The sequence below is a fragment of the Balaenoptera acutorostrata genome, chromosome 6 (genome assembly GCF_949987535.1).
Source record: "Balaenoptera acutorostrata chromosome 6, mBalAcu1.1, whole genome shotgun sequence".
In the NCBI taxonomy this organism is placed as follows: Eukaryota; Metazoa; Chordata; class Mammalia; order Artiodactyla; family Balaenopteridae; genus Balaenoptera; species Balaenoptera acutorostrata.
Genome location: NC_080069.1, coordinates 119642813 through 119668811, shown reverse-complemented (window position 1 = coordinate 119668811; position 25999 = coordinate 119642813). Strand labels below are relative to the sequence as shown.

Below are 25999 nucleotides of genomic sequence, written 5' to 3'. Positions count from 1 at the left end.
AAGCGGGGGCTTGCTACTGTCCGTGGTCCTGAAACACCAGTGTCCCTCCAACCCACGGCTTCCCATGGTTACATCCCCTCCACTGTGCAGACTGGGGTGCTCATTGAGCAGAACTGGGAAGGGGTACCCCCACCCCTGCCCCGCCACTAACTCTGGTGCTGGCTGTCTTCAGGCAGGCTCTGGGACCGGCCGAGGTGAGACACATGCCCTGGTTTGGGAATGCTGACTCCTGCCCATCCTTTCCCCATGCTCATCTTTCCTTTGGTTTCCTTTTCTATCTTGTTGAAATGTACTTTCCACACTATCCCAGGACAGACAGAACTGGACTTGGGTTTTATAATCTCCTAAGTTGATGTGGGAACGGTCAGGTCGCTCCCTTTGCAGATGGCTTTTCATTGTTTTTTTTCCTCTCACTGATCATAAACCGGGGACCAGAGGATGTGGTCCAGGAAGTGCCTTCACATTTTTGAAAAAATATCAAACAATCTGGAAGGGGCATATACAAATCTAGAAGTCCAGATTCCTTTGAAAAATCAAGCGTGTTAGTGCTGGGCACCATTCCCACGTTGCAACAAGCAGCCAACGGCGTGTAGCAGCTGTTCCTGTGGCCCAGACCCCCACTGTCCAGTTAGCCACAGCCTCGCCCACTCCCTGGTGCCCCTGGCACTGAGACCAATCGCTATTTATCATTTGCAATTGCCCTGCTGTTTCTCTGTCCCTTTTGGATGTCTGGGACCTACATCTTTATCAAAAGCAGAAACCAAAGAGGGTCACAGATGGCCCCCTTCACCCTCTTCCACTGGAGACTGGCCAGTTTTCAATCCCCACTGTAAGCACTTCATGTAGGATTTCTTTTCTCTCTTGGCTTTAGAATAGGAACTAAGTTTCTCTGCCTCGCGCCCTCCCTCCTACTGGCAAAAACAAACACGACATGAGCAAACAGACCCCTTTTCATTTTGAAGATATTACTGCTGGTCCTGGCAGGGAAACCTACAAGGGCTGACAAGAATGACAGACATTAGAGGAGATACAGACTAGAAAGAAAGCCCCAAGGATCTAGCACACACCGTTTTGGGTCACTATTCTGTGGTCCAAAGTTAGCCTGACCTGGTCTAGTCCCCCCCATCTCTGTTCAGCTGGTCCTAGCAAAATCCTCTGGATGGACCCGTGGCAAGACACCATATTTTCCAAACTATAAATTGGGACCCTGGTCTGGCTACCAGATGGCATTTTCTGGCATGAAGCTCTGGCACCCTGAGCCAGAAGCCTCTGCCTGCTCGGGGGCCCAGCCTTCTCCAGGTGGAGCCATGATGGGGTATGTAGGCAACCTCAGAACCCAGTGGGCGGCTTCTCAGTGGAAAACTCATCCTGCGACTCCAACGGCCCCCCAGGCTATCAGCCTCCAGGGGCATCTAGATGTCCATCAGGACACTCTTTCCCTTGGAGTGAGACACTGCTCCCCCTTTCGGGGAAGGTGTCCACTCAAGCACCTCTGAATGTATTGGACCAGCCTGATGTTCATTGGAAGAAGTGGGGCTCTGGACAGACAAATCTCGACAAAGAGCCAGGGGAAGGAGTAGTAAGGGGGACTCCGTGAGGTCCTGGAGGCCTCGGGGGGCAGGGAGGAAGTTCTAAAGGTAAATGGTCCCACGGTCACCTGGGCTGGAGCCAACAGAGGGAGTGCTGGCCCTGGGCGCAGTTCACTGTGATGTGACAGAGAGGCTGGACCCAGCCTCTGCAGGCCCGTTCCATAGTCACACACTCACGGCTCCCCCCAGAGCTCCCCCCACTTCCCAAAGGCGAGCCCCACCTCCGCAGAAGGCGGCCCTGAATCGCCCTGGGGCCAGGAGCACCGTACCTTGCAGGGGCCACTCGATGGTGTGGTTGAGGTCCAGGGAGGGCTGAGTGGAGAAGCCAGCTCGGAAGTCGATGTTGCTGATGCCCGTGATCCTGACCGAATGGCGGCCGCTGCTATAGACCTAGCACAGGCCCAGGCCCACGTCACCGGGGCATCCGAACCCAGCACCCCAGCTCCAGGCAGGAGGCGGGCGACCTGACCTGGCCTGGAGTCGGCAGCTGGAATTCTCCCGCCGTTGCATACAGGTGGGCAACTTACCTGCTCCCTGGGGGCCCAGCACGATGCCCCCCAAATGAAGTGGAAGAAACCCAGCTAGAGCACTGTCCTGAGCGGCACTTTCGAAGCTGCCCTGCCTTTTCCACTACCACCGCCCCCAACACCCGCGGGTCTGGTCTGTCCCCCTGCACGTCTAACCCCTGCCTTGCCTTCCCCACTGGCATGAGAGCTCTTGGCTCAAAGATGCTGAGTTTGAAGGATAGCGGTGCCTGCAGCACACAGCACCGTGCCTGGCGCCCAGTAGGGGCCCCATACATGTTTGCCTGATCAGCAGGAGGCATATCCTCCTGAAGCAGCAGCCTGCCCCATGCCAGGGTACTTTGTCAGGAGCACAGCCCGCCCCCAGCACCCTGCAGATCAGAGCAGACCCTGCTCCCCTGCCGGCCCTGCCCCTCTGAGCCCAAGGTCACCCTTGCTGCTTCCGTGCACTCTTCACAGGACAGGGTTCTGAACCACAGGCCAGCTCAGTCACCCACCTCTGGACACTCAAGTGGTTTCTATAAGCCCTTCTTAGAAGTTCCTAACTAACCCCAAACCACTCCACTTCCTCTCACTGATGCAAGGCAGAATACTCCTCCTCTGTTCTTGACCCTTTACTTCTATTGATATGCCCACATCACTATCCATGCTCCAGCTCTCAGCTTCGCAGGGCCCCAGGCTCCCTGGAGCCAGGCAAGAGGGAGGTGGTATCTCAGGCCGGTGAAGCTGGTCTCCCCAACCCCAGGAACCCAAGGCCCCCTACCTTGATGGACCACAGCCCAGGATGCTCAGGCTTAAAGGCCACAACCTTGGCCGAGTCAGGGATGTTGAGGAGCAGGTTGAGGCCCTCGTCCCTCTGCAGGATCCTCCCTGTGGAAGCCCCAAGGACCGCTCAGTCCCCAACCATTTCCTGGGGGTGACAGCGGCCCACCCTGTGCCCTGGAACCCACAGCGTTCCAAACACCAGCCTCAGGCTTCCTAGAGGAACTGACAAGAGGGCTTTGGTGGTACCCGGGCCTCTACCTTATCCTGATCTCCATCCTCATCCCTCCCCAGGTGCCGGCTGTACCCCTGGCCTCTGGACCTGAATACTCAGGACATCCTCAGAGCACCATGGGGCCAGGAGACCGGGTCCAAATCACACTGACCCTGGGCGACCCGACAAGTCACTCCACCTCCCAGAGCGCCAGCTCCCCATCTCTACGATGCGCCACTAATTCTTGCCCCCACTGACTCTCCAGGCCACTGAAGAGTGCCACTGAAGAGAGCCACTGAAGAGTGCCACTGAAGAGTGCCACTGAAGAGTGCCACTGAGAGAACACGGGGAAGATGCCCTGTGATCCCTGAAGCCCAGGGGCTGTCATTATTTTAATTCCCCTAGCTGGGCTGCTAATGGCCTTCCTGCTTCCTCACCTACCACGGGTACCCTCTCTGCCCTTCACTTGGCATCCCCCCTACCCTCCTTGCTCCTGGAGCCTTGTGTCCAAACCCCCCATCACCCCAGGGCCTCTCTCTCTGTCCCATTCTGGACTCCCAGCTCAGTCTCAGGGCCAAGGTGGAGGCCAGCCCTGGGTCGCACGTACCCAGCGGGTCTTGGACTTCAATCTCGGGCCCCGGGCCACTCAGGGAGATGGTGACCTCCTTCAGGCTGGGGTCAAAGGGGATCTTCCACGTGTGCTCGCCGCCTTCCTCGTGGTCCGTGGACAGCAGGTGCACCTTGGAGGCCTGGATTGCTGACTCCACCCACTTCAGCACCTGGAAGGCAGGTGTGAGAAGCTGACACTAGCAGGTGCCCGTGATGTCTTGCTTGTGTCTGGCCCACAGGAGGTGGGTCCCTAACACGCTGCCAGCTGTGTGCAAAATCCGGTCCCCCAGTGGGTTTTAGGCAGCATACAGGCTTTCCAGGTCACCTGAGGCCACCCCACTCCCCACTGCCCTATACTAGGCCCGATTCACACGTCACTACCCTCTTGGCCTGTGGGCTCAGAACTGTGAAACCTGAATGAAGGCATCCAGAGGACTCAGCTGGGACAGAAGGAGCAAAGGGTGCACTCTGCTGGGAAGACTTCCCTCCTTCTTCACATGGCCAACTTCTGTGACACCCATCACTTCCTCCAGGAAGCCCTCCTGATGCCTCCTACACACTGATGAACTCTGGAGATCCGGAATCTCTCCCAGAGCAATGTGGTTCACCATCCCCTGCCCAAGGGGCCTCAGACCACACCCTCACCTGGACACCATGCTCTCTAAGCAGGACCATGTCTCTAAGCAGACAGCAAAGATAGTCTCCTCCTGACCCTTATCACAACACTGAGAAATCTTATATCCTTTGTTTCTACAACTGCTTATTCATTCTAAAATCTCTTTCAGACAGGTCCCACTGAAAATCAGGAAACAGGTAACTCTCTCTCCAAAATACCATACCACTTATTTTCCTGAACAAGGAAGCAATCAGATGAATCCACAACATGGGACATTGTATAATCAATGCCTCTCCAACAAGTTAGTGGCATGAAAAAAGGGTGTACTCCTCCAGATTTAAGGAAACTTAACAGACATAAGAACCCAATGAAATGCACAGCCCTTGATTAAATCCTGATTTGACATTTTGAGGACAAATAGGGAAAGTTGAATATGGGCTTGGCATCAGCTGATACTAGCAAAGTACTAGTCATTTTATCAGGTGATATTGTGGGTTACGCTGGAGTCTATCTTTTTTTTTTTTTAATTTATTTTTGGCTGCATTGGGTCTTCGTTGCTGCGCGCGGGCTTTGTCTCTAGTTGCGGCGAGCAGGGGCTACTCTTCGTTGCAGTGTAAGGGCTTCTCACTGCGGTGGCTTCTCTTGTTGCGGAGCATGGGCTCTAGGCGAGTGGGCTTCAGTAGTTGTGGCACTTGGGCTCAGTAGTTGTGGCTCACGGGCTCTAGAGCGCAGGCTCAGTAGTTGTGGCACATGGGCTTAGTTGCTCTGCGGCTTGTGGGATCTTCCCGGACCAGGGCTCGAAGCCGTGTCCCCTGCATCGGCAGGCAGATTCTTAACCACTGCGCCACCAGGGAAGTCCCTGTTTTTACTTTTCTATATCTTTGACGCTTCTCATAGAAAATTTTTAAGCAAAAATCAATTAAAAGGAACAAGTATGCCTTTACAAGCATGACTTCAGAATATACCTGAGCAACCATAGGGGTATCCTGTCGCTTACCAGTTCTAATCAACAGGAAGTGACTTCCTGGAATACTGTTTGGAGAAATGTGAAGCCACATTCAGCCTCAATTAGCAAAAGGTCTGTGATTGATTAGCAATGTCTGCCATGGATCTGGAATTAGAACATGGTGTCTGGCGTGCTACATATTGGCCATCCTCGCTCTAAATGACAGTCCTCCAGCTCTGCCTACCATGTGATCTTCCATGGAAGGGAAAGGGAACAGAAGGGAATTGGAAGAATTGCCCGAGATTTGGAAAATGAATATATTTTGGTCAGACTGAGCTGGAACATATGCACCTAGATTTTACAGCTAGATTTCAGTTATCACTGGACAAGAATTCTGTGTTCTGAAAACTCCTCTGTTTTTATATTTGGAGCTACTTCATTCTTCTGTTTTTGCCTAACTTTCTAAGTGATGTTTCTCTTGAAAAGATCCCACCTATTTTGGTTAAGAAATGAGGACAAGGCTCTTTGTCCACGCGGAGGTAGACCAGAAGCAGCAGTCAAGGCTCCCAGCTAGAAAGGCAGACAGAAGCTGGCGAAGTAAGTGAGGCAGCTCCCCGACAGCAAAGCAACAGCTCTGTGACTACTGTCCTCCTCCCCCGGGGCCAGGCCTTGTCAGGGGTCAGGAGGAAATCAGAAATGAGCAAAGCTGCCAGGAGGTGGTGGCAGCACCAGTTGACAATTACCCAGACGAGTCACACCCGCTACTGTGTTGCAACTGTCATTACAAGCTCTTTCTAGGATTTTTTGATGGAGAGAAGATGCCCAAGAGCTCAAGCTACTGCACGGAGAGGGCTGAGATGGGACAGGAGGCCAGCGACCCCATCAGGAGGCGGCCCGCCCATGAGGGCTGCCCTATAAGCACATCACCACTCGGGAGCTGGGGGTGCTGACCCTCTTGCCCACAGCAAGGCCAGACGGCTGCAGGCCCAGGCCTGGGGGCAAAGCCTTCTGGACCTGGCGATGGCCCGGGGACTCAGAGAGGAATCGAGGGAAACTTCTGAGCAGAGAGCCTTCATCGAGCAAGCTTAATGTTTATTTGCGAAGGTAATGGCTTCCAGATGCTAGCGGGACAGGGGGGGCCTGGGAGCCAGCAATGCACTGGGGCTCATCTCTGTTGCTGATGGGGAAGGAATGAGAGAATCTGGCGCTGCTACCCCGGCCAGATGGTTGCCGCTCAGCCGTTCACAGCAGATAAATCATTCCCCGAGGCTCCTCCCATAGCATCTGACAGTCAGGGTGAGGAAGCCGAGAGGGGAAGCTGGGGAGGGGGCGCCAAATGGGCCTCAAGAACCACAGATCAGAAAACTGAGGGCCTTTGACAACTGGGCATCACGGGGCCCTGGGCCCAGGCTCTACCTTTCTGAGAACGTTTTCCAGAGAAAGCTCTTACCCTTGAGGGGGCTTCGCTAGAGCTGGGGTGTGTGTATTCTGCGCTCCACACAGAAGCACAGGAGCTGGAGGTATGGCCACCACTAACCCTCACCCAGGGCTCCCTGGTGCCTGGCCTCATGCAGAGGTCTTCCTCCTACCCTTGTCACCACCTCTCCAGGCAGTAGCCCTCATAACCCAACTGTGCACCTGAGGAAACAGAGGCCCAGAGAGGTTAAGTGCTGTGCTCAAGGTCACACAGCAGACAGGTGGCAGAGCTGGGGTCTGAAGACAGCATGTGACCTTAACCCCCCACCACCCCACCTCCCCTGGGAAGGGTCCAGGATGAGGTCATCTCCAGGGCCTGTGTCTCCTGACCTGTTAATCCAAACCACCTGTTAATCTGACCTCCTCTCCCCCTCCCCCTCCCCCTTACTGTCTTAGAGGGCATTTCACCTTTCCCCTGGTTAATGCCCAGATTCTGAGCAATTTGTCATATTTGTACCTGCTGGTGCTGGACAGGGAAAGGGTCCGAGCCCCCAGAATGGGACTTCCCAGGAGCCCAGAGGGCTTCAGGATGATGGGTTTTCCCAGAAATTCTGACCATTCTGTTGGAGCTGGCGACAGGACGCTGAGCTGGGTCTGAGCTGGGGGGAAGCCTGTGGGAAAGATGTGCTGGGGCAAGGAGGCTCTTGGACCTAGCTAAGTCCTAATTAAAAATGCACACCTCTGGGGACTTTCCTGGCAGTCCAAGGGTTAAGACTCCGTGCTTCCAATGCAGGGGGCACGGTTTCGATCCCAGGTCGGGGAATTAAGACCCCACATGCTGCGCAGCATGGCCAAAAAAAAAAAATGCACACCTCTGGGACAGGCCCGAGGGGTCACACCGCCTGCCTCCCCTGTCCGTTGAAGGATGGCAAAAGCTACAGGTTACCCCTCCCAGGGGGAGAGGATCTTCACCTTCCTTTAGTTACTCTGGAATCTCAAAGGTGGAAAAAGCTAAACGCCCGAAAGCACAGAGACCTAAGCTTGATGGATTATCTCTCGGCACCCAGCACCTAAAGCTGCACCAGCGCAGAGTAGGTGCTCGATAAATGAAGGGAAGAGAGAACGCAAAATGTGTCGTTCCTGCCATACTGGACATACTTTGAAATGGTCAAAGAACTGACTACACAGGCAGGGTTTGGGGGACTTTTGCAACTTCTTCTAGCCGGAGCCCCCTTGGCTTGGGCAAAGGCACTGTTCCCTCTCCTGGGGGGATGACCACAGCCCTGGCTGCCCCGGCTACTTTCCCAAGCTTGCCAAATGTCTGGGGACATCTGGAAGGGGCCAGGTACAAGGCATGAAGCTAACCAATGACAGAGCTCTATTCAGGGAGGAGAGGGATCCAGATCCCTAGCCAGGGGCAGCCAATCCTGGCCATCGGATGTCCTACCACGTCAGACGTGTCCTGCCCGGCCAGGCTGCCACGGCAGAAGGCTGGCACCACGGCCAGGAGCCAGGGGCTCGCCCCAGGTTCCATGGCTCGAGGGAGAGGCTAGGAGAGTCCAGCCCCACACCTGAGCAAGCGGTCCTCCACCGACCCACCCAGATGCCTGACATCTGATTTGCCCCAGCAGGAACCCAGGTCCCGAGCAACTGCCCAGATAGGACACCCCCGAAACAAGGACCAAGCCATCATTCCACTCTGAAATGCCTCCCACCCTTGCCTGGGCGGCTTAGTGCCAGAGCAAGCTGACATGCCAACAGAAATAAATCCTAACGTGTAGCAGAGAACCACAAACGCCATCTTTCAACAGGGAGCGAAGGCGCTAACCTAAACACGGCCCTGGAGATCATAAATATACAACATACCATACCCTCTCCCGGAGGCAAGAGCAGGGCTGGCTCGAGGCCACGGTGGCCTCAGAGGTGCTGTTCCTCTCATCTTTCTCTTCCTCACGCACAACGGACTCCGTGTCATCCATTCACCAGCTACTTACCAAGCACCTGCTCCCTGCTGGCGGCTGTACCAGGCGCTGGAGATACAGTAGCAAACAGGAGCTTAACGGCCCTGCCCTCAGGGAGCTCACAGCCTAATGGCATTAAATAATCGCACAGCTGCAAAATTACGATTATATAAAGCAGTACAGAGAGCAGGGAAAGGGTATGAAAGGAGACTTAATCTTGATGGGAAATCGAGGAAGGTGCATTTCAGCTAAGACTGGGAAGATGAGGAGCCAGGGGAGGAGGAGCTGGAAAAACAAGCCACACGAGCAAAGGCCCTGGGGGAGGAAAGACACGGGGCATTGAAGAAAGAGCAGAGAGGCCAGCAGGGCGGCAGCAGCGGGCAAGGGGGAGAACACAGGCGATAGGCTCAGAGAGGCGGAGCTCAGATAACGGTCTGGACCTGTTCCAGGGGACAGTGGGGTGGGACCTGTTGGTCAGATTTGTTTTAGAGGATCCAGTGGGATGCAGGAGCCGGCTCATACAGGCTCAAGAAAGCCGATTATGAGCGTCACTTCCCATGCTCTGCGACTTCGTGACGGCAGCTTGAAACCAGCCAAAGTAGGAGTATTTACACCATGGAAGCGGGCATTCTTGTTCCTTCCAGAGAGAGATGGTTGTGAAACATTTACCAACATGCCACTGGAAGGATCCCTCTGGCTCCTGGGGAGGAATGGACGTGCTGGGCAGAGGCAAAGCGGGGAGAGACCTGAGCCACTGATGGAGCCTGGAGGGGAGGAAGGGCAGGCACCTGGTCCAAGACCGAGATGAGGACGCAGACACCTGGTCAGCGCTGGGGCATCAGCAGCCCTGCACATCAGGCTTCAGGGCCAAGCAAGCCTCTCCCTGCCAAGTCCCCAAGCTCGACTTCCTGTCTCAGCAACACAGCCTGAATCTGATGCCCCGCCCCCATGCTCCTCCATCCACTCCTGGGCTCCTCGACCCTGGGGAGAAGCTCCCCCTACACCCCCACTCTGCCAGCCTTTGTTAGATCTATCCTACCAGCCTGGACCTCCTGGGGGACCCGGGCTAAAACCCAGGGTGCTCCTTCAAGCCCCAATCTTTTTACCGGCAAAACTGAGAAACCCGCAGCACCTGCTTTTGGGGTGAGTGAGAGGGTTGGGCCAGATGATGCCAAAAATCCCTGAGCACCGGGCTTCCTGCGCTTCCTGCTGTGGCGTGAGCGCTCAGCACTGCTCGTCCCTGATGGCAAGCAACCCATGGGCCGAGCCGCCCGGAGATGCAGCATGTCAGGGCCGGCTCACCTCGGTCACCCGCTCCTTGTCCAAGTGGAACACCTGCCCGGAGCTGGCGGCAGCAATCTCCTCGTAGGCCAGGTAGCCAGGATGAGTACGGTCACCACAGTCGCCCGTCAGCACAAAGACCACCTAGAGGAGAGACAGGCAACCTGGCTCATGGCTCCTCTGCCACCTTCTACAGGTGGGAGTAGCAGGGCCAGAACCAGGGAGGAGTGACCTGGAGAAAGCCCCTTCCTCTCTCTGGGCTCAGGCGATGCATCTGTAAAATGGGAATGATAAGAGTTCCCACCCCGTGGGGGTCAGGACTGATGCAGGTCACGTGTTCATCACAGGGCCAGGAATACAGTAGGTGCTCGATAAATGGGAGCCATTATCAAATCTACGAGGAAGGGAATGGAAATCGACTCTGCTCCAAGTGGCCCCTGGAGGCCGCAGAGCTAGAAGAACCTTGGAGAACCCGAGTTCCTTCTAGAGGGGAGAGCAGAGAGGCGTCCCAGCCCGTGAGGTCTTTCCCAAGGATTCCAGTGGGCGGGCCCTCCTCCCTTCCCTGCACACATCTCCTTCCCAACCCCTCCCTGTGAAAGCAAGAAGCAAAAGCCCCAGCACATCTTCCAGACCCTTAGACAACGGAAGAAGAATGGCGGGGAGCGCAACGCCAGGAGGAAGATGGATTGCCCAGACTCTGGCGGGGTGTGAAGGGAGCAGGGTGGTGTGCTCTTTATCAAAAATGGGTCTCGCCAGGGAGGCGTGCGGCCTGGCGGACGGGGCGGGAGCATGAGAACACACTTGGACTTCACAGCCCAGCTTGGTCAGCGGGCTGGTCGGCACTGCTGGCGGAGGCCGGACCCAGAGAAGCACCAGCTCAGCTCTCCGGCGCGGGGTGGGGGGCTTGGGGCGGCCTTCGGAGACCCCAGCTTCCCCAGCACCCCCTCGTGGTGGCTCACCTGTGACTGTTTAAGCTGCAGCAGCTGCAGCACCTCGTCTTTCTTGTGGTAGTCCTTGGCGCGGGCGTCCGAGAAAACGTAGATGAAGGAGCCGGGGTTGGCGACCTCCACGGCAGCCTTGATGGCCCCCATGCTCATCTCTGGGCAGTCCCCGCCTCCCTGCAGGACAGGGCAGGTCAGCGGCTGCCGCCCACCTCCTCGCCGTGGGGACCACCCAGGGAGGTGGGGGGTCCCCTCCAGTGGCCTCTGTCCCACCCATCCAGGGTCAGGCCAGGGCCCCAGCCACTCCCTTCCCTGAGACACAGTGTAGCATCCAATCCGCTTCATCTCTCATTCATTCACTCATTCCTTCATTCCTTCATTCACTCATTCACTCATTCATTCACTCACTCATCCATTCCTTCATTCATTCATTCACTCACTCATTCCTTCATTCACTCATTCATTCATTCATTCACTCACCCATGCCCGAGCGACACGGTCCCTCCCACAGAGTCTGGATGGGAGGCAGACTTTACATTAACAAGCACAACACGAGCATTTAGTTACCATTGTGAGGAGTGCTACCAGTGGGATAGGAGGGATGGGAGCCACCGGGACATCTAACAGACACGCCAAAGAAGCCACGTGTTAGCCAAGGCTTGGAGGATAGAGGGGTAGAGGGGTCGCCAAGAGAAGGAGAGGTGAGGGGTGGGCAGAGGAAAACATTCAAAGCCGCCTCCTCAGATCCTCTCTGTAACCCGCCCTGGAACCGATTCCGAATAAACACACAGCCCTCCCCTCCCCACCCACCAGCCAGGAGCTCTCTGCCCCCCCAGGTTCGCACACCCAGCATCGGAAGCAGGGTGTGCACGTGGTAACTTCAGTAAACGCTTCTCTCTTTGGTTCACTCATCCCTTCCGTGTGCCGGGCCCTGTTCTGGGCCCTGGGGGACTTGGCGGTGAGCTAGACCGATCTGTGGGATCCCTGCCTTCAGGAAGCTGGGTCGGGGAGACATAGGCTGAACCAGGGTGTTCAGTGTGGCCCAAAAGCCGAGGAGGCCATGGGACGTCTGACCCAGTCTCGGGCCAGGTTTTGGGGGTCTGAACTGACCCCTCTTGAATCCTCCCTCAGCTACCACATACCCCCTCCTTCCAAGCCTGCATCCAAGCAGTAAATAATAACCACCTTCCACATGCCAGGCACAGGGAGTCCTGTAGGTACTTGGTTCACTGAATAAAGGAAGGAAACCCCCAAAATACAAAATCTGCAGGACCCCCAAGCTGGGGGGCAACCCCAGGCAGAGCTGGGAGGCAGGTCATAGCGGTTGCAGGAAGCACCACCTTGGCCCCCAGGTGGGGCAAAGACCTTGGCCTCTGGCATGGACTGGGCAGAAGGACACAGAGGGCAGCCTACCTGCACGTAGAGTTCTCTCAGCTCCCTCTGAAACACCGCTGGGTCGGCCGTGAGGGTCACCGGGCCAATATCTGCAGGGAAGAGAGAGAGGACCAGGTGGGCTTGGACCCCCAGACGCATAGCCCCCGTGGGCTGGGGCAGCAACTGCGTGGTGTGCCACCCATCAGAGGGGAGAGGAGCTGAGGCCTGGACCTCAGAGACCTCCACAAATGGGGAAGTGGTAGGGGAGCAGCTTCCAGGGCTGCCAGGGTCAGATCTGGAAGGGAGGTCAGGCCACTTGGCCCCCTGCCCGCTCCAAACTGGACCCAGAGTTCCAGGCGAGCACAGAGATGGAGCAGGGGGCAAAACTCCAGTCCCGCCCCCAGACCCACAGTTCCCGATCTCTTGTGACTATGACTCCCCTAGAAACCTCTCCTCTACCAGCCCACCCACCCCCTGCATCAGCGGGAAGGGAATTCTGGGAAGACAAAGAAACAGAGAATTAAGCAAATAAAGTTTTGGACCACAGAGCAACTGGCCAACACCAGACTGACCAACAAAAGCTAAACCTTCCAGAAACTCCATTCATATATTAGCTCACTTGAAAAGAGCAGGATTAATTACAAGGGCGGATCCCAAATGTTGGCGAGGATATGGAGCAACTGAAACTTTCACGCACTGCCGGTGGGAATGCAAAAACGGTTCAACCGCTTTGGAAAACAAATGGAAGTTTCTACAAAGTTAAACGTGCACCTACCATAGGATCCAGTCTTTCCACTCCTAAGTATTTACCCAAGACAAATGAAAACATACGTCCACACCAAGACTTGTACTCAAATGTTCATAGCAGCTGTTTTCACAATAGCCCAGAACTGGAAACAAGCCCGATGTCCATCAACTGGTGAATGAATAAACAAACTGAGGTACATTCGTATAATCAAATACCACTCAGCCAGAAAACGGACCGAGCTACCAATACAGGCAACCAGATGGATGAATCTCGCAGACATAATCCTGCACGAAAGAAGCCAGACACAGAAGAGTGCCTACTATATGGTTCCATTTACAGAAAGCTCTGGAACTGGCAGAATTAATCAAAGGTGAAAAAAGTCAGAACGGAGGTTGTCTGTGGGATAGGGACATCCAAGGAACTGTCTGGGAAGGCAGAAACGCTCTATATTGTGATGGGAATGTGGGTTCCACAGGTGTATCCGTTTGTCAAAAGTGTAAAGCGAAGATTTGCCCATTTCAATGTATGTTAATTTTACCTCACAAAAAAAGAAACATAAAAAATGATCATCGTTGAGTGGGGGAGTGGAGGGTGGGAGGAGATATAGATGAAACAAGAATGGCAGATTTTTTTGAATATTTGGTGATGCTGGGTGATGGGGATATAGGGATTCATTATACTATTCTGTTTACTTTGTATATACTTGAAATTTTCCCTAATAAATAGTTTTTTATTAAAGAGCAGTAATTGAAAGCCACAGCTAACATAAGACAAGGCTACCAGTGCACTGAGAGCACGGCCAGAATTCCAACTCGCCATGTGGACCTGTGCACAGTGTGGGTTTTGCAAGATGATGTGGACATCAGATTTCTTCAGGAAATATTTCATTTGAGTCCTTGGTGAACTCTAGTAATGGACTATTTTTAGTTCAAAAATTCTAAATTTCAGTCACCCTAAAAAAAATTCCCATACTTGGCAACTCGTCAACAGACCTTAGCCCTTCTTAGAAAAGGAAGCACATGGAATTATCCGGCATTCATCCACCATTACCAAGGAAGGGTCTGGACACCAGCTCTTCCGCTGTATACTTTCAGAATCACCGCCTGGAGGGCCCTGACTCTCTGCTCTGTATTTATTCCCACACCCAACGGCCCCTTCCACACCTGCTCTGGCCTTTACCAAGCCTTCTCCACTGCCTTCCTCCTCCTGAACTCTGCAGTGACTAATTCAGCCAAACCCTCACCTTTGACCTCAGGCAGAGCTGACTGGAATCCTGGCTCCACCCTTCATCAGTCTTGCAGCTTCTCAGAGCTTACTTCACCGTCCCAAGCCTCAGTTTCCCCATCTGTAAAATGATGCATTTCTCCTAGCTGAGAACCATCATTGTGAGAATCCAGTAAACGCAGGGAGGGAAACACCTCGCTTGGGTTAGAGCAAAGGCTCAGCAAACAGGAGCTGGCCCTGCTGATCTGAACATACAATTCTTTTTTTTTTCTTTTCTATTTTTAAATTTCATTGAAGTATAGTTGATTTACAATGTTGTGTTAATTTCTGCTATACAGCAAAGTGATTCAGTTATACATATATATATTCTTTTCCATTATGGTTTATCACAGGATATTGAATATAGTTCCCTGGGCTATACAGTAGGTCTTTGTTGTTTATCCATCCTATATATACTAGTTTGCATCTGCTAATCCCAAACTCCCAGTCCTTCCCTCTCCCATCCCCCCTCCCCCTTGGCAACTACAAGTCTGTTCTCTATGTCTGTGAGTCTGTTTCTGTTTCGTAGATATGTTCATTTGTGTCATATTTTAGATTCCACATATAAGTGATATTACACGGTATTTGTCTTTCTCTTTCTGACTTACTTCACTTAGTATGATAATCTCTAGGTCCATCCATGTTGCTACAAACGGTATTATTTCATTCTATTTTATGGCTGAGTAGTATTCCATTGTGTATATATATATATATATATATATCACATCTTCTTTATCCATTCGTCTGCTGATGGACATTTAGGTTGTTTCCATATCTTGGCTATTATGAATAGTGCTGCTATGAACACAGGGGTGCATGTATCTTTTTGAATTATAGTTTTGTCTGGATATATGCCCAGGAGTGGGATTGCTGGATCATATGGCAACTCTATTTTTAGTTTTTTGAGGAACCTCCATACTGTTTTCCATAGTGGCTGCACCGATTTACATTCCCACTAACAGTGTAGGAGTGTTCCCTTTTCTCCACACCCCCTCCAGCATTTGTTATTTGTAGACTTTAATGATGGCCATTCTGGCTGGTTGAACACACAATTGCTGGGCAATCTCACATGAGGCAGACAGGCAAAGGCTGTCTTGCTCCAATGAGGTCCTCAAATTCTAGTTTGACTGAGGAGAGTAATAATTTTACTCAACATTGGTTATTTCTTTATTACATAATAATATACATTCATTAAAAAATATATGACATTAATGATTCTGACATTTCCTAAGCACTTACTATGTACCAGCCTATGTGCTGAGATGCTTCCTGCGTATTAGCTCACTGAATCCTCCCTCCTACCTGGTAAGTCCAACTCTTACCCACATATTACAGAGGAGAAATGAAAGCTCAGAGAGGCTAAGTAACTTGCCCAAAGACACACAGTCAGTAAGCAGCAGAGCTAGAATATTAGCTTAGGTCTGTACAACTCCAGAATCTGCGCTCTTCTTTTTCTTTTTTTAATTAATTTTGGCTGCACTGGGTCTTTGTTGCTGCACATGAGCTTTCTCTAGTTGCAAAGAGCGGGCTTCTCATTGTTGTGGCTTCTCTTGTTGTGGAGCACGGGCTCTAGGCACGCAGGCTTCAGTAATTGTGGCACACGGGCTCAGTAGTTGTGGTGCACGGGCTTAGTTGTTCCGCGGCATGTGGGATCTTCCCAGACCAGGGCTCGAACCTGTGTCCCCTGCACTGGCAGGCGGATTCTTAACCACTGCGCCACCAGGGAAGTCCCAGAATCTGAGCTCTTGACAACTGTGAACTGTACATAGAAATTCCTGACATGCAGAAAAAGAAGGGAATTCTACCAACCAGAGATACTCTTATTTTTATATATAACCTTCAAAACTTTCATGCATATTTGTAAATCTTATATAAGTGTACACTATTTGAAGCAGAATTTCTATTTAAGTATAAATAACATACTATTTTTAATTTGACTCTTTTCACTGAACAACATATTGTAAGCATCCTTCCAGAAGGTCAAATACTCAGTTCAAAATCATTTTTAATGGCTACAAAGTATTTCCTTTGTATAAATGTCCAATAATGGTCTTGCCCACATTGTTTTGTTTCCAATTTTTATAATGAACGATGTTATTAAGAACATCTTTATATCCACTACATTCAAGCACTAGTTCCATTGTTTCCTTGGGATACACGCCCTTAAACAGAATTGCTGGGTCAAAGGTAAGGGCATTTGTAAAGACTTTGGATGCAAATTCAGTAACCTCATAACTGCCCTTCTCATCCCCAGACGTTCCTGCCTCTGATCCAGCTACCTGTCGTTGCCAGAGAAGCCGCCCTTGGGGCCAGTTTTGCTCACATCACCCCTGCTCAAAAATCGACAGCAACTTCTCCTTGCCTGGAAACTGAGAGAAGCCTCTGCACCAGTTCTGAATTTGGGTGGCCCTGCCCTCTCCCATCACAATCTATCACAGGTGTCAGACTACCCAACAGTTCCCAAGGCTGGACCAGCGCTAGGCTGACCACATTCTCTCCCATTCACAGCAACATGAGAAAAATTAAGTTGGTAAAGTGGGTTATCACAAATTAAATGGGCTCCAATTGGAAGGACCACCCTTTATTCTTCGGTCCATCTGCTTCCTGCTTGGGGAGTTGACGATCACTCTTTCATGGAAGAACAATAATAGCCAAAGGGAGTTGATTCTCTTCGTGGTTCTACGGGCTTTCTCTAGTTGTGAAGAGCGGGCTTCACGAGTTAAAATGTTATGTGTATGGTGTTAAAATTTTTGCGTATGGTGTTAAAATGTTGGTCACCTATGTCAGCTCCCTCTGGGCTTTTTGCCCCCCCCCTTTTCTTTTCTTTTAGCTTTTAAAAAAAAATGACTTTATTGGGTTGAGAAACCCAAAACGAGCAGCCCTGTGGTGGAAGGTGGGGAGAATGCCAGACGTAGCATCTAAGGTCTGACCTTCCATTGCCAAGACCGTTCTGAGATATTCTATGCTTTGAGAGGGAGGAAGATTCTTCTGAGAAATTGCCCAATTCCAACTCCCGCACACCTCTCAGCAAAGCTCCTCAAGAGTTACCGCCTCGGGCTTCCCTGGTGGCGCAGTGGTTGAGAATCTGCCTGCCAGTGCAGGGGACACGGGTTCGAGCCCTGGTCTGGGAGGATCCCACATGCCGCGGAGCAAATGGGCCCGTGAGCCACAATTACTGAGCCTGCGCATCTGGAGCCTGTGCTCCGCAACAAGAGAGGCCGCGACAGTGAGAGGCCCGCGCACCGCGATGAAGAGTGGCCCCCACTCACCGCAACTAGAGAAAGCCCTCGCACAGAAACGAAGATCCAACACAGCCATAAATAAATAAATAAATAATAAAAAAAAAAAAAAAAAAAAAAGAGTTACCGCCTCATGCAACCTCCTGGTATCCCAAGCACTCGGCCAGCACACGCTGAGGACTAGGGATTGTATGCAAACACAGGACGCAGGAAATTCCAGAAGCCCTGGAGGAGCCCCTGGGCTGGAGATCCCTGGAAAGGACTTTAAGGACTCTGTCTTAGTTTCCTATTACTGCTGTGACAGATTACTACAGACTCAGTGTCTTAAAACAACACACATTCATTTCTGGAGGTCAGAAGCCCTAAAATCAAGATGTCGGCAGGGCTGTGGTCCTTCCAGAGGCTCTAGGGGAGAATCCATTTCTTTGTCTTTTCCAGCTTTTGGAAGCTTCCTTCATTCCTTGATCATGGTCCTTTTCCTCCATCTTCAAAGCCAGTAATGTAGCATCTTTAAATATCTCCCTCTCTCTCCGCCTCTGTCATCACATCTCTTTCTCTGACTCTGATCCTCCTGCCTCCCTCTTAAAAGGACACTTGTGATCACAATCGGCCCAACTAGACAATCCAGGATCATCTCTCCATCTCAAGATTCCTAACTTAATCACTTCTGCGAAGTCCTTTTTGCCATGTCAAGTATGAGATTTACAGGTTCTATGGACATCTGCAGGGGGGGTGGGGGGCATTTTCCTGCCTGTCATAGCCTCCACCATCCTGTCTCCTTCAAGAATGGGCTTAGACCACTATGTTCATAGCAGCACTATTCACAATAGCCAAGACATGGACACAACCTAAATGTCCATCGACAGAGGAATGGATAAAGAAGATGTGGTACATATATACAATGGAATACTACTCAGCCATAAAAAAGAATGAAATAATGCCATTTGCAGCAACATGGATGGACCTAGAGATTATCATACTAAGTGAAGTAAGTCAGAAGGAGAAAGACAAATACCATATGATATACTTATATGTGAAATCTAAAATACAACACAAATGAACTTATCCATGAAACAGAAACAGACACACAGACATAGAGAACAGACTTGTGGTTGCCGGGGGCAGGGGGGAGGGAAGGACTGGGAGTTTGGGATTAGCAGGTGCAAACTATTATATACAGAATGGGTAAAAAACAAGGTCCTACACACACACACACACACACACACACACACACACACGAATCACTTTGCTGTATCAAAGAAATTAACACATCATAAATCAACCATACTTCAAGAAAATAAAATTTTAAAAAAGGAATGGGCATCTTTTCATGTGCCTCTTAGCCACCTGTATGTCTTCTTTGGAGAAATGTCTATTTAGGTCTTCTGCCCATTTTGTGATTGGGTTGTTTGTTTTGATATTAAGCTGCATGAGCTGTTTATAAATTTTGGAGACTAATCCCTTGTCAGTCACATCATTTGTAAATATTTTCTCCCATTCTGTGGGTTGTCTTTTTGTTTTGTTTATGGTTCCCTTTGCTGTGCAAAAGCTTTTGAGTTTAGTTAAGTCCCATTTGCTCATTTTTGTTTTTATTTCCATTACTCTGGGAGACGGATCAAAAAAGATATTGCTGTGATTTATTATGTCAGAGAGTATTCTGCCTATGTTTTCCTCTAAGAGTTTTATAGTGTCCAGTCACACATTTAGGTATTTAATCCCTTTTGAGTTTATTTTTGTGTATGGTGTTAAAGAATGTTCTAATTTCCTTTTTTTTACATGTAGCTGTCCAGTTTTCCCAGCACCATTTATTGAAGAGGCTGTCTTTCCTCCATCGTATAGTCTTGCCTCCTTTGTCATAGATTAATTGACCAGGATGGACCTAGACATTGTCATACTAAGTGAAGTAAGTCAGACAGAGAAAGAGAAATATTGTATGATCTTGCTTATATACGGAATCTAAAAAAAAAAAAATGATACAAATGAGCTTATTTACAAAACAGAAACAGACTCACAGACTTAGCAAACTTATGGTTTCCAGGGGGGAAGGGTGGAAGGAGGGATAGTTAGGGAGATTGGGATTGATATGTACACACTGTTATATTTTAAATGGATAACCAGCAAGGACCTACTTCATAGCACAGTAAACTCTGCTCAGTATTCTGTAACAACCTCATTGGGAAAGGAATTTGAAAAAGAATAGATACATGTATATGTATAACTGAATCACTTTGTTGTACACCTGAAACTAACACAACATTGTTAATCAACTGTACTACAATATAAAATAAAAAGTAAAAAAAAAAAGGAATGCGCTTGGGAAAAAAATGATTTGACTACAAACCTACGTGCCAAACATAACAATGTGGAGAATGAAGAGATCCGAAGACCCCCACCTTTAAAAAAGATGGGGAAACTGACACCAGACAGGGGAAGAGAGTCCTTCAAGGTCAGGTGGGAAGATTTGGCACTAGGGTTGATTGGCTACATCACACCAACAGTGACCCCCTTCTCTTGTTCATCATCATAGACCTCCTGCCAACCTCAGCGTCTGGCACATGGTAAGTGCTTAATAAATACTGTTCACATGAGTAAATGAATAACATTTATTTACTCATAACAAATACTGTTTGAGTATACTGTTTGAGCAGCTCCAAGGACCCTTTATCTTTTTTTTTTTAATTTTTATTTATTTATTTTTGGCTGCATGGGGTCTTTTGTTGCTGCGCACGGGCTTTCTCTAGTTGTGGTGAGCGGGGCTGCTCTTCATTGTGGCGCACGGGCTTCTCACTGTGGTGGCTTCTCTTGTTGCAGAGCATGGGCTCTAGGTGCGTGGACTTCACTAGTTGTGGCACACAGGCTTAGCTGCTCCGCAGCATGTGGGATCTTCCCGGACCGGGGCTCGAACCCGTGTCCCCTGCATTGGCAGGAGGATTCTTAACCACTGCGCCACCAGGGAAGTCCAGGACCCTTTATCTTTATATCTTGTGCCCAGCACAGTGCCAGGCACACAATCAACACCCAGCAAATATTTCTGAATGCCAAGCCTGCCTGATCCCCAGGCCCTCCCACCACAGCACGCTGCTGCCCATCACTCAGAGAAACAGATCCAAAATGAGTCAGGAAACCAAATGTGGTTATTTGGGGCATGCAGAGGGGTTGGCCATATTAAGGGAGAGCTGGCCAGATGGACAAAAATGTTTGTGATTCCTCTTGAGTTAGAGGGCAGGGCATTTTAAAAGCTCTGCCCCAAGCTCTGATCAAAGAAGGCTCTCAGGGGAGAGCACACTTACATACACAGACGCACTGATGTGCAAAAACTAGTCTGATTTCTTCCTTTTACTGAACAGATAATCCCCAAACCAGCTCTGTGCGCTGGTTGCTACTGACCAGTCCCATCATTCCAGGGCTGGACCAGCTTTCAAGATGCCCAGACGGGGCTGGAGGCATGGAGGTCTTCTCTCCACCTGTCTTCCTTGCTGCCCGACTGTCCACCTGCCCACCCATCCATCTACAGCTCCAGGCAGTGAGACAGAGATAGATGCCTTCTTGTCGTTCATTAATGCTGGTCCACGGCTTCATTTGTCATTCCTGGGACCTACCGCACCATCATCACTCATCATGCCAAAGCTCCCCAGGACAGGGTGTTTTCAGCAGGGTAACCATTTCAAGACCTGTCTTCCAGCAGGACAGAGTGAGGTACCAGGACAGGGCAGGACACCTGGCATGTCCCCATGTGAGTTTGCCCACTGAGAGGGGTTGCTTGAGCCCCTCTCCATCTCCCTCTTTCACCCAGTCCAGGAAGGACTGGATCTGGATAAAAAGCCCTTCTTCGCATGATGTTGATGTGGATGATGATGGTGATGATGATGGTGATGATGATGTGATGATGATGATGATGGTGATGATGATGGTGATGATGATGTGATGATGATGATGATGGTGATGATGATGTGATGATGATGATGATGATGATGATGATGGTGATGATGTGATGATGATGATGATGGTGATGATGATGGTGATGATGATGGTGATGATGATGGTGATGGTGATGTGATGATGATGATGATGGTGATGATGATGGTGATGATGATGTGATGGTGATGATGATGTGATGATGATGATGGTGGTGATGATGATGGTGATGATGATGGTGATGATGATGTGATGATGATGTTGATGGTGGTGGAGGTAGAAGTGGGTGACGATGCTAACAGCAGCTTCAATGCATCGAGTACTTATTATTTTACAGAGTTTAGCTCAGTCCTATTAACAGCTCCCTGTTAGAATTGAGGATGCCAAGACCTTGCTGAAGGTCATATACAGCTAGCAAGTGATAATCAATAACTGTACTAGTTTCCTGTGGTCACCATAATAAAATATCACAAACCCGGTGGCTTTAAACAATGGAAATACATTCTCTCACAGTCCTGGAGGCTAGAAGTCCAAAATCAAGGTGTCAGCAGCCCATGCTTTCTCCGAAGGCTCTTGGGGAGAATCTGCTCCATGCCTTCCTCCTCTTCACTTCTCGTGATACTAGCAATCCTTGGTATTCCTTGACTTGTAAACACACCATCACTCCAATCCTTCTCCCTGTGTCTCTTCTCTCCTTATAAGGACACCAGTCACGTTGGATTAAGGGCTCACTCTACTTCAGTATGACTTCATCTTAACTAATTACATCTTCAATTACCCTATTTCCAAAAAAGGTCACATTCTGAGGTTCTAGGAAAGGCAGGAATTCTGTGACGACACTGTTCAATCTAGAATAATGTCCAAATCCACATATTTGGCTCCAAAGCCTGTTCTGTTTGCCACTGGCTATACTGCCTCCAAAAATGAGGGTGATGATGATGGTGATGATGACAGCTACCATTGTTTTAATATTTATTAAGCACCAGATTCTGTTCTATGCACTTGACATACATTCACTCAGAAAAATGTTACAGAAACCTATCAAGTCTCCTATTCACTATCTCCATTTTATAGGTGAGAATTTGAGGGCTAGCGAGGTAGAGCAAACTGCCCAAGGTCTTACAATGAGGAAGCATCAGAGATAGGATTCAAACCTGGGTCCGTCTGACCCCAGATCCAAGCTCTCAACCATGCATGAAGCTGCAGACATATGGCACTTGTTCCCCAGCCCCTCGTTCCTGTTCCTGGAGGGGGCGGGACGTTCATGACTGAAGGTGGGCACCTGCCAAACAGCTGGGCAGATGTGGCGTGGGTTCCCTCTGAGCAGGGCTTGCCAGGTGCAGGGATGATTAAACCCATGACCTTGTCTCCCCTTGTGCTGCCCTTCAGCATATGAGCCCCAGAAACTTGGCCCAGAACCATCTCTCCATAGGGAAATATTTTCCACTCCATAAGACGAGGGTGTGGAGCCTCTGGGACACATGAGGATCACGCACGAGAAGAACCACCCAACCCTTCACATGGGTGATCCTACAGTCCCTCCCCCAGTCTGTGTGTCCCAGAGGTCACGGTCACAGCCAGGCGCTACAGAGCCAGTCTCAGAAAGACCTCACGTCCAGGACTCTTCCCTGAGTCTGCCTTTCCCACCTCCTTGAAAGCAGGGCTTGAACCCTGGGGCCACTCTGGGTGTGCACATACCCCCTCCTCCCGCTGCAGGGGCCCCAAGCAGGGTCTCACCATCTGCCACCATTGTGGGCAAATTGTGTCCCCTCTCCGGGACTCAGTCTTCCCGTTTCTTTTCTTTTCTTTTTTATAAACATTTTTTTAATAACAGAACATACTTTACTATTTTTTTTAATTTATTTATTTATTTTTATTTTGGGCTGCTTTGGGTCTTTGTTGCTGCACGGGCTTTATCTCTAGCTGCAGCGAGCAGGGGCTACTCTTCATTGCGGTGTGGGGGCTTCTCACTGCAGTGGCTTCTCTTGCTGCAGAGGACGGGCTCAGTAGTTGTGGCTCGCGGGCTCTAGAGCACAGGCTCAGCAGTTGTGGCGCATGGGCTTAGTTACTCCGCGGCATGTGGGATCTTCCCGGACCAGGGCTTGAACCCGTGTCCCCTGCATTGGCAGGCAGATTCTTAACCACTGCGCCACTAGGGAAGTCCCTAAAACCACCTCTTCCCTGGGGAAAGCTGACAGCACACCTGGCGACCCAGAGAAGATGCTCAAACTCACTCTCTATCAGACAAATGCAAATTAAAACAGGTCACCATTTCTCACCTATCAAATTAGCAAAAAAGGGAAGAGTGACATCCCCAGATGCCAGCAAGGGTTTGGGAAAAAAGCAGTCTCACACTCTTTTGGTAGGAGGGTTAGATGGTACAGCATTTTTGGAGGACGGTTTGCTGATACCAATTAACATTTTAAAAAATGTTCATATGCTTTAACAACGAACCGATTGCAGTTCTGAGAATCTATCCTATAGATATGTTGTGGTTTTTTAATATTTATTTATTTTGGCTGCACCGGGTCTTGGTTGCAGCATGCGGGATCTTTAGTTGCGGCATGCAAAATCTTAGTTGCGGCATGCATGCAGGATCTAATTCCCTGACCAGGGATCGAACCCGGGCCCCCTGCATCGGGAGCACAGAGTCTTACCCACTGGGAACACCAGGGAAGTCCCGTTCCTATAGACATGTTTTTGCAAATGTGTGTGTATATTGTAAGGAAACTGAAAGCAAACTATTTTTCATAATGTCGGAATGGTTGGATAAATCGAGGTAAGATAAATTAAGATCCCTCCTGTAACACCTTCTGTAGTCATTAAAACAATGCGGTGGATCGATATTTCCTAACGTAAAAAGAGATCCATGATATAGCATGTGGGGGAGAAAAAGCAAGTTGCAAAACAGTATGCATAGTATAATCCCGTTTTTTATATAATAAAAAAACTAAGTGTATATATGTATACAAGTGAATGACACGCACACACGGTCTGGAAGCACACAAAATGATTAAAAGTGTTTGCATCTCTTGAGAGTCGTGTTATTAGAACATTTAGCAAGCATGTATTAAATTTGTAATTTTTTGAGGAAAGAACAATTTCAGTTATTCACTGAAAGAGCTAAGCCCTGATGCCAAATTTGACAAAGAGCACAAAGAAAGAATATTGTCATTTACTGATCATACATATTGAAATAAATGGAAAACTCCTAAAGAAGACACTGGCGGGCTTCCCTGGTGGCGCAGTGGTTGAGAATCTGCCTGCCAATGCAGCGGACACGGGTTCGAGCCCTGGTCTGGGAAGATCCCATATGCCGCGGAGCAACTGGGCCCGTGAGCCACAACTACTGAGCCTGAGCGTCTGGAGCCTCTGCTCCGCAACAAGAGAGGCCGCGATAGTGAGAGGCCCGCGCACCACGATGAAGAGTGCCCCCCACTCGCCGCAACTGGAGAAAGCCCTCACACAGAAACGAAGACCCAACACAGCCAAAAATAAACATAATAAATAAATAATAAATAAAAATTTAAAAAAAAGAAGAAGACACTGGCAAATAGAATCCAGCTCTATATTAAAGAATAATCCACAATGACTGAGCAGGGCTTATGCAAGGAATGTAGAAATGGTTTAAAATGAAGGAATCACATCCAGAGGTCAACAGGAGAAAGATCTTACAAATATCTCAACAAAGCCAGAAAGTCACTGGCTAAAATTCAGCACCATCCTCATTTGGGATTTTTGTTTTGGGGGTGTTTTTTTCTACCTTTAGAAAATTAAGAATGAAAGTATCTTCCTTCACCTGATGAAGAAAACCTCAAACCAACAACCAATATCATACACTGATATACAATCAGAAGCAAGACAAGACCGACTTCAGATACCACCATTACTTAACACTGTGCTAAATACCACAAAACATTCCAAACAAGCAAAAAATTTGATTGGAAAAGAGGAGACAATATTACAATTTGGACAGGCTGTGATTGTCAACCTAGAAAACTCAAGACATTACCCCCAAAAAAATTAGAACTAGTTTTTTTACAAAGTCTTCAGTAAGAAAGTTGGAAACAAAATAAATATATGAAAATGAGTTGCTTTCCACCATGCTAGCAATATTCATTTGCAAAAAATGTAATGAAAAAAATTCCTGGTCAAAATAGTCATACAAAACCCAAAACATTTAGAAATGATCTTAAAAAGAAACGGGTGGAACCTATAAGGGAAAAAAAACCTATACGTTTTTTACAAAAAGAAATAAATATATTTTTAAAAAAAAGGAAGAGGCCTCCTAGAGGAAAACAATTAAATTTTTTAAAATGATAATTCTTCCCCAAATCAAGATTTAACACAATTCTGAGCAAATTCACAGTAGGAATTTTTTTTTTGGAAGTTGACTACGTTTTCTACTTTTCATCTGAAAAGAAAACATGCTCAAGAATATTTTGAAAACGAAGAAGATGAATAAAAAGAACATGAAGAAGCTGCAGGGCTAAGTAACTCTGGAAATGAGTTGCGTCTATAAGACTAAAGGCAAAAGAACTGTACTCTAGTTAACAAAGTTGTTTTCCACGGGGTGCAATTTAGCAATGCTAAAAGCACTA

General features: G+C 49.4%; 1 protein-coding gene across 1 annotated transcript in view; it reads right to left on the bottom strand.

The window, feature by feature from the left end:
* Positions 1 to 25999, bottom strand: part of HMCN2 (hemicentin 2) — a 153561-nt gene that overhangs the window by 120713 nt on the left and 6849 nt on the right. Inside the window, exons 2-7 of the mRNA XM_057549287.1 lie at positions 12273 to 12343; positions 10878 to 11036; positions 9940 to 10062; positions 3697 to 3868; positions 2877 to 2983; positions 1859 to 1979 (exon numbers count right to left, since the gene is read on the bottom strand). Of these exons, the coding sequence (XP_057405270.1) occupies positions 1859 to 1979; positions 2877 to 2983; positions 3697 to 3868; positions 9940 to 10062; positions 10878 to 11036; positions 12273 to 12343 (753 nt within the window). The remainder of the gene's footprint in view (positions 1 to 1858; positions 1980 to 2876; positions 2984 to 3696; positions 3869 to 9939; positions 10063 to 10877; positions 11037 to 12272; positions 12344 to 25999) is intronic.